The following is a 9,268-nucleotide window of genomic DNA, read 5'->3' as shown; positions in this document are numbered from 1 at the left end:
TCCTCCACTCCTCCCATAACCCAATTTCATCGCCGTCCTTTCCTGCAAAGAAAACAATAAACATCATTGCGGCTAATAGCAAAACAAAAAAAAACTAGCAAAAAAAAAAATTTCCCCTTTTTTCCAAATCCCTTTTTAAAGGGGTTAAAATGAACCGTCCAAAGAAGGAGCAGAAAAAAAAAAAAAAAAAAGCGGGGGTATAATCGCCCAGTAAATGAATCCCCCACCCTTTTTTTTTCCCGTGTATATCTTGTTTGTCCTTTATTTATTTATTTATTTATTTATTTATAATTTTCGTTCTTTTAGAAAGACGATTTAAAAGACCCTCCAGTCGATCGCATGCCTGCATGTGTAAAATTTGTGGCAACATCTTCTCCGATACGCCAACCCAATTAAGAATCACATCCACATTCACCGCCACATCACCACCAAAGCGTAGTTGTGGAGAAAATTTTACATGTCGAAGAGCCTTCAGGTATCGATCATCCCTGGACCGTTTCTCGGCGTTCTGCTGCACCGTCTCCTCCGCGGTGGGAGCAAAAACGGCACCGGCTGCTGCAGCAGTGGCATCTCCACTGGATTTAGCATTAGAGGATGACTTTGTGTCCGATGAGTCCCCAGGGCGCTCCTGGTCAATCCTGCCAAACCGATGAAACATCTCCGCGTTACCCTTCGCGGTGAAGGAGCACACGAGTTGAATCAACTCCTGAAAGTCCTGAAAGCGCGGGTTGCCCGTCCACGGGTTGGACTGGAGCAGCGTCAACATGAAGCCAACCTCAGCATCCCCAATCCCCTGCCGGGAGTAGAACTCAAAATTGTTGGTGCCACGAAACCCGAGAATGACTACTTTGACGGCGCCAGGACGAAAGAGTTCTACGTTCTCCGTATTGATCTCAAGCACCTTCTTTACCGTCGTGTTTCCGTCACCGGGGCACTCCGCAAAGGACAGCCTCGCCTTGGGGAAGCTCGCAATGAGGCTCCCAGAATTGGTTGCCCCAGCCGAGGCGGTACCAAGCAGCAAAGTTGTCTGCTCCAGCTTCATGGTGAGTTTGCCACACGGAATGCGTGTGAGCAGGTTTCCCATAAAGGGGATAATAAGACTTTTCTCCGCCTCGTCACTGGCAACGCTGGGTTTGTCAGTGCTGCCATTCTCCTTGCTGCTGACGCTAAGGCTGAAGCTGAGGCTGCTGTTGCTGGTGTTACTGTTCTCCACGCCGTACGGGATTTCCATGCCTAACAGGGGCAGGGGTCGTTCATCGCCAACCAACCATTTCCTTTGCTCTAATAACCGCTCAATGTCAAATAAAACTTCCTTCACCTTCTTTTTGAACGAGGTGTGAGACGTTTTTATGCCACCATCCCGCAATCGCAATACTGACACCTCCCTTTGCGTCGACACAACCTCACCCACGTTGCTAATGGTGCTGAGAACCGCCGGCACTGTACTTGGTGTCACAAACACACTGCTTCTATACAGCGACAACTCCGCCTCCACTGTCCTGCGTTCCTCCTCACCCACTCCGTCCATGCAACCAAGGGAGATCTCTGTTGCCTGGCACTCAAACACATCCTTCAACTGCCGCTCCTTAAACATCGCGTGTAGTTTCTGCACGCACAACAACTCGCGGAAAGTGCGTCCTGTCGGTGAACACACCAAATTCCTCGCGTTATCTGCATTTTCAATGAGGAATGCTTTAATAAGCACGCTCTCAAGGTTGGCCACACCGGAAAGAACACCCTCAGAACGCAGTATAAAAGACCGTACCGCCAAATCAAAGCACGTCTTGTAACACACACGCGCGGGAGATCGAGTCCTCAGCAGAATGAGACTAACGCCACCCACGGTTGCCTGTTGCGCGTTACCAGAGCTGAGGTCAAGTCGCAACTTAATGTGAGATGCCGTGACGACAACGACCAGCACCTCCTCCACCTGGCCCTTACGCATCGCTTCTAGACCACGGCAAATAACGGCACTCTTCCGTACATTTTCTTTAATGATGCTTGCACTGCGAGTAAACATCTGACGAATGCTCTGCAGCGACTCAAGCAGCGCCTTGTGCCAAAGCTCCTGCACAATGAAAAGCTGCGACAAATGCGGTGCTCGCACCCTAACCTCCAAATCAACACCTCCCGAGACATCAGACGGTGTATGAATGTACACGTTTGTAAGTTCCCACACGTGCTTTCGGCGTCGCAACGCGACACACGTCACTGCCTCTGGCAAAAACATCTCAAATGACTTCACTTCCAGCTTCGCTTGGCATTCCAGCTGCATCTTTCGAGCACAAATTGTGAATAAAAGCGGCCCCGGCACAAATGCATTCGTGCATTGAAAAGGCCCCAGTGGCTGTCCCAAAAACCGCTGCACGAAGAAGTCCAGACTGCCACCCCGCTCGTCCAAAAAAAGTGAGAGGGTTACCGTCGAGGCGGGCTCTGTCATCAGCACAAAGCGTAGTCCTGTGATGCGGATGTGAATGCTCGTAAATGTATTCTTTCCTCTGCTATCATGACCTGAGAATCCCGCGTCAGATGAGTGCTGAAATCTAGGTTGCGTAGAATTCGGGCAGTCTCCGCGATTCTGTTTCTGTCGCCGCAGTGCGATTAAACCGCTTGACGTTGCTCTGGACTGCGCCACCGCCTCGGCGAAGGCACTGGGCACCGGCAACGCCACATCGGCTATAGAAGAGTGTAGAGCAAGGTCGTTGCTGGTGATATCCCTCTCCCATCCCTTTACGAGGCCAAGTAATTTCGTCACGCGCTCACTGTTGCCGCGGTCATGCACCGTCGCCCACTCTTCAATTTCCTCTGCAAGCGACATGATAGAGGGCAAAATTTCAACCGTACTTGCCCGCAGCTCGACGCGGACAATTAATTCATGATCACCACTCGTGGAGTCACAAACAGTTGCCAACACCATCGTGGTGATATCCGGTGTTGGAAAGGCAAGCAGCTCCGCCATGGGGTACACCACAGTGGCAGCATCGGCAGCACCGGAACTCGCGGTGTTCTTCTCCAACGTCTCGGGGTTGAGCCTCACCCGCCTTCGGTGCGAACGGCCCATCTTACTTGTTGCGGCGTCAGAGGCCTGCGGGACACTGGGAGAGCCAACAGCGGCATCTCTCTGAATGGAGTAAACCTTCACCTCACCACGCTCAACCCGCATCGTCACGTCAAATTGGTAAGAATTGGGGCTTTTATTGGCCGCGTTTGGCACATTGTGAGAAGTAAATGGATCGGCATGCCGTTCCTTTCGAGAAGTTCTCCCTGCTGCCGTTACATCCTCAGAAAGCCGTCGGAATGCGGAATATGGCAACGTGGCGGCCCCATCATGACTTGCTTTCGACAATTGACGAGGTTTAAAAATGTCAGAGAGCGATGCGGACGGCATTTCTTTTGTGAACTGGCTAAGGATGCTCACAAAGCGTGTTGAGATCGAAATCTGGGGTGCGCTCATATCCATAACAGCACCAACTTTTACTGTGCTTCCACTCTTATTTACATGCAGCGGAACGTCAATAGAATTAACAAATACCTTTGAAAAGGAGTTGCGGCATTCCTCACGGCTCAGGCTGGTGAGAGTTCCAAGTCCACCAAGAACGTGTGTGCAGCTAAGCAGATCTTTTGCCGAAATGTCACTTTCCAGCGGTGAACCATCAGTGAAATAAAATTGCGCATCGTCCATCACGTATCGCGCCGTAAACGTCAATTTGGATGTGGCGTCCAGTTCTGCCGCATCAATGAAGCCACCAAAACTCTCAGTTGACCCTCTCGGCTGAATCACAGGAGCCCACCTCTGTGAATGAATGAGGCGGCACGCGAAGGTCGACTTTTCAACCTTCAGCTTCAGCGCCATGGTGGGAATAAAACGCCTGCGATTCAGTGCCAATGCGCCACGCCCAGAAATAAACACATCATGATCTCCTTCAATGATGTTGCGGTATGCCGCATCACCAAATGGCACAACTACAAGGAAATTCGACACTGTGGCAAAGAACTTGTTATCGGACCTTGCGTTAAAGAAATCTTCCTTTTCATCTGCTTCAGTTGCTATCCTTGACGGTGATGCGTAGCAGGGACGTTTATGAAACGCGGAGGTGCCTTGCGGCAACACCTGCGCCGTCAGTTCCTTTAGACGCTTTATATTTTCCCGTTGTGTTAGTTCCACCTGCGCGTCCACCTGCTTCCTTACGCGTGTCAACCGGCGGTAGGCTGCATGTTTGAAAAGCTGACGACGTAATAAACGACCCTCTCGCTGCGACTCAAACCGCATCTTCTCTGCAAGGTCTCTTGTCTCATCAAAGGACCGCCGCAGAAGCGGAGCCAGCCCGACACGGGCAATAATAAGCGGCGACCTGATCGACAGATTCCATCGTGTGGCGGTGATGCCAAGCTTTCCAAGTTCATGCAAACCAACAGGAATCCCTCGCGATGCCGCGAAGATGTTCTCAAGAGCTGCCCGTACGTCATTTTTGTCGCTTCGCCCGCTGGAGAGTGTAAAGGACGTTTCAAAAAGGCCCCAAATGAAACCGCCAAGTGGGCGCACCAGCCGCGCCGATTCCTCCGAGGTCAACGAAGCAGCGCAATTAGGCGTCGCTGCCACCAATGTGCTAGGTGCGGATAACTCGCTCTGAGTCGCAAACATTGCTTGTCGTAGCGTGGACTGCAGTTGATCGTAATCGTCACGATCCACAAGAGCAATCTGCGCACTGACGACGTTCACCATCAATTTTGACATTCGGTACCTTCCCAAAAATGACATTTCCATCAGAGCATTGAGCTTCCGCACAGAGAAGCGCAGGTTCGTCATGGAGGTGAGGTACGACACACGGAGACCGCCCAGAAGAAACACAAAACGACCTTCCCATCCTGACGATAGTGCAAATGAAGTGTTCGTCACCGGCTGCTGGACACGTTCCTTCTCGCCTTCCTCCTCCCTACCAACAAAAAACGGCTTCGAGACGGCCGTGTACACGTCTGCAATCCTGTCCAAAATCAAAATCAAATGACTAATGATGGTCGAAGACACAGTTATCTCAACCGACTCCAATAAGCACATGCCGGTTCGCACCAGCTCGTCCTTGGCATAAATGGCATACACGCTTGGAAACTTCACCGCATGCCTCCCCGCCGAAGGACTTTCAGATGTCAATGTAAATGGATGTAGGTGGGCCTTAAAATTCAACCTCTTATCAGAGGAGAAGTTAAAAAATGCAGATGCGAGTGGAATCCTCAGCGCCGCGTGTATGCCATGCGGCAAATCCACTTTGACCCACACTTCATGCAACTGGACTGCACAACACGACGCATGAATCTTCTTCTGGTTGGGCAACGTCAAAGAAAGACAGCTATCACTAGCTTTCTCGCGGTTGAAGTGGCGCATGGACTTGAGAAGCTTCTTTGCCTCTATCCACCCTTGTAACCATTCATGCACTTGGGCCTGCACGGTCTCAGTGGCTAGAGGACGATATGGCAAAAGGAAATAGACCTTTCCAACGTCAATCTGCAAGTTCATCTGCACTCCCTCAGGCGTAGCCCCGGGTTTCTTGTCAGAAGCTGCCTTTGAGTCACCATCGTTGGTGGGAATATGATTTTGGTCCGCATTATGAACGCCCACTGCCAATTCCTTTGCGGTCGCAACAAAGACGCGTGACTCCTTATGCTCCTGCATCGACTCCACGGGAGCTCGCATAGCGGCCCTCGAGGTGCCCGGCGGCACAATTGCATCGGCAACATACTGCAACAATATAGATTCGGCAAAGAAGGAAGCCGTTTTCCTCAGATGCAACTCTGGCGTCACGGATGGTGGGGCCGCGCAGCGGCTCTTAGGAGCACGTGAACGCGCCCTCTGCGCCAAAACGTGCAGTCGCTTTCGTATCCACTCAGAAATCGCCTCCGTGAAGACGTGAGTCTGAACGCACTCTCGCGAGCTGATACGCTCCGCTCGGGACCCGACACACCCAGTGAGGTTGACCACCTTGAACTGCATATAGTTTAACTCCGAATGTAAGAAATAAGCGTCAAGCTGGCGCAACGTGAAGATACCTTTAATCACAACACCCACACCGCTACCAGGCGGTTTCATATCAAGAGAGGGTAACCGTCCCCTTGACCGTGTGAAATATCGATTAGGCGACTCTATGTCGCTCTCCGCCACAATCGATACCACTGTCACCCTCTTCTTTGCCGCAGCGAAAATGCGCAGTGCTGACGGATAACATTTGACCAACAATTCTTCAATTTCCCCGAGGAGCTGCACCTCCAGATCGCGTCTTCCCCGCTCTAAGGTAGGTTCAGACCGCAATTCAGAACTTGGCAAAGATGCACCCATCATTCTTGATGCAGTCGGAAGTATGGAGCTTATCATGCCCGTGTTCGACAAGGCACCATCACCCTTCCACTTCAACGGAACCCTCGCAATGAATTTCGCCGAGGGACGCTTCACCTCAATGACGTTAGACAACTCCGTGTTAACGTGTATGTAACGTCCTTCGCGGAAAACGTCAATAAGTTCAACGCGGAATAAGTTTATATTTCCAACTCCCTGAACGGTGATACTCGCCTCAATGCCAAAGTGCTCCAGTGAGGCAAATGGAACATTCATATTCGGAGATTGTTTGGGAAATACAATGTCACGGAAGCTTTCTGTACGTTTGTGGGGAAGCAGGATGGGAACAGGTACGGGGGTAAGAGGGACATTTTCTCTTTGCTGGGCCTGTCGCATGTTCTGAAGCTGCTGCAGCATCGAATGGACTGAATGAGCAAAAAAGAAAAAGTCGCGTGTGAGATGCAGGGCAACCGTATCCACAGAGAGACGGCACGTCCCGCTCCCTATACCTTGATGATTGTCACGCTTTCCACGCCCGCACAGAGATGTGAGGTATGCCACAGCCAGTGTGTCCTTCTCTTCATCGTATGCAATGCCGGGAACTTTTATTTGCAAGTTTCCACTACGCACCGCGGGCTCATACTCAATCTGTGTGATGACAGCAAGTGAGGAAAGCGTGACGGAAGCAGACAAAGCGCGCTTCTCGACCGGCATTGCGGCATGTGCTGGTGGCAGAGTTTGCTGCATGACAAACTGAAAAGACCGCACACCCAGAGTCGTTGCGTACACTCCATTGGCCTTGTCGCCAGGCGCTACATATTCTCGAGGAACCGGAAGATCCGTTAATGCCTTCACCTCAATGCAAGGAAAAATGACGCTTGTAATCTTTACTTCTGACAGCCATCGCTTTTGGTGCGCGCGATTCCTGCTAAGCTCCTTTCGAGGAATCACACGCGTCTGTTGTATTTGTGCCCCTGTTTGACTCCCGTAATCGTCTAATTCGCTGTTCCCCCACGCCCTTAAGTTTCCCTGCGAGAACGAGGGCCTCGAAATTGGTGCGGCCATGAGGGATTGGTAGTAGTGCACCTGCGTGAAGAACCGTGCCTCGGCCTCAAAAGACAGTTTCTCCAAGAATGGTCTCGTCAAAAGCACTGTGATCGGTGCCACCGCCTCCACGTGCAGATGCTTCGACGTGGCCCCCTCCCGTGAGCGCTTGCGGTTGTCGGTTTGTCGTAGAGCCCACGCGTCGGAATCCTCGTCGTTGTCACCGCCGAGGGCAAGGCTCAACATTGCCTGCGCCATGCAGAATTTTGGTGCTCGATGGGGACTCATGGACGCAAAAAACGTCGTCGATGGAAGCGGCGCGTGAAAGCACGTGAAATCGCGGATACCGCCCCTTGCTTGCCGTGCCGCCGCATTATAGTTCAGCGACGTCACCTCGTCGTCAGCCCGCGAGTGCAGAAAAAACGGCCGCAGAAACGATGTGAAAGATTCCAAGGGACGCAACATAAAATCATTTGCCAATCCGACATCCCTCATCAAAGAAGGCGTCGGAGCCGCATCACCACCGGCATTCGCAGCGGCAAAGGCGTCGTTTGCGAGAATCGAAGTGCGATCACTCCCAGTGCACTCCATCTCTTCAAACTCGTCGTCTTCCAAGTCCTTATCGCTTGTTGCAGAGAGACACGTCGCATACCGTTGAGAGGTGTTGTTATTGTTGTCAGTTGGAGAATCCCTTTGCAAATTCACCTCCGCAGAACGCGTAGAGCACGTAGACAGAGTATTTGCCGCCGACGGGCTTTTAAATTTCTCTCGAAAGGATAAAAGACCATCTAAAAAGGAAATCGTCGCTCGACGTGCGCTCCCTCGCAGGCGCTCCTCTTCCTCCTCATGTGTATCTTCCTCCCCGGCGCCGTTTGCATGCACCGGTTGTGTGCCACTTACGCCCGTTTCTGGCTCCTTGGCAGTACTCGTCTCCAGTGGGGTCTCTGTTGCAAAAGAAGGACAAAAGTTAAAAAGACGGTCCATGTCGTTCTCGTCCAAAAACCGCCGCTGCTTCTCCAAATGGCGCTCAAGTCCTTGTTCGAAGGGATACGCCGTGCAGTTACGCATGCGCAGCGACGTTTCCACGTGAAACACCTCCACAAAGTCCTCACTGAGTTTCGATTCCTCATGCGCGCTGAGTCGACAGAACCCACGCAATGCGATGTCCCGCACAGCAGCACTCACACGACTGTTGGAGTTCAGGTCGTTGAGGGTCGAGGAGGCAAGTTGCACCCCGCGCGGAAGCTGCAGTTCCAAGTAGCCATCGGGGCCAACACGCACACACCCCGCGACACACTCCAGCGACGCAAGGATCGTGACAACAGCGTGGTCCTTCGCCTCGTCCGCTGCCGCTTCAAAAGCCTCAAGGTATTTGTTGAAATCCACGGCCATCAATTCAGGAATCGACTCTGAAAAGGGCACCTTTAAAATGGGACCGTCGCGGGCAAGAAATCGCTCCAGTGCCAACCGCGCATCCGTGATCTTATTGAGCGTAGCAGATCCCTTCCTTCTCGTACAGCCTTCACTCCGGACACGAGAAAACGGCAAAATGTCATCCTCCGTGGGAAGTATTCTGATGGTTTTACGCCGCGGGTGCGCCGACTGCGGCATGATGTGGTCTGTGGAGTACGCCGCCCGTGTCTTCGCGATTTCAATCTCCCGCAAAAGTCTCGCATCACGCAGAGGGAACTGTCGCATTAGCGTGTTCAGTAGCTGCGTCAGCATTGCCACCTGCTCCACAGTCACCTCAAATGTGATGCCGTCAAGTATTATATTCATCGCCCTGTGAAAAGGTGTCCGCATGGGCATTGGTCCGAAGTGCTGGATAGAGCTAATCTTAATTTCTCCCAGGCAAAGGAATGACCCTTCCACGGGAATGTCTCCATCCTGTTCAAAAAA

The 9,268-nt window shown here is 51.9% G+C and overlaps 1 protein-coding gene across 1 annotated transcript, besides 3 other annotated features; it reads right to left on the bottom strand.

Annotated features, from left to right (window-relative positions):
- Window positions 1-1,812: a sequence feature (heterozygous, non-Esmeraldo-like haplotype).
- Window positions 261-289: a microsatellite.
- On the bottom strand, window positions 278-9,178 carry Tc00.1047053509255.10 (hypothetical protein, conserved; the record flags this gene model as incomplete). Its single annotated transcript, XM_800806.1, has 1 exon — window positions 278-9,178. The coding sequence occupies one exon, from the start codon at window positions 9,176-9,178 to the stop codon at window positions 278-280; it is 8,901 nt and encodes a 2,966-aa protein (XP_805899.1).
- Window positions 1,813-9,268: a sequence feature (areas not merged during assembly with more than two copies in the genome that could not be assigned to a particular haplotype).

This window comes from Trypanosoma cruzi, genomic scaffold (genome assembly GCF_000209065.1).
Source record: "Trypanosoma cruzi strain CL Brener 1047053517191 genomic scaffold, whole genome shotgun sequence".
In the NCBI taxonomy this organism is placed as follows: domain Eukaryota; phylum Euglenozoa; class Kinetoplastea; order Trypanosomatida; family Trypanosomatidae; genus Trypanosoma; species Trypanosoma cruzi.
This window is presented reverse-complemented; position numbering and strand designations above follow the sequence as displayed.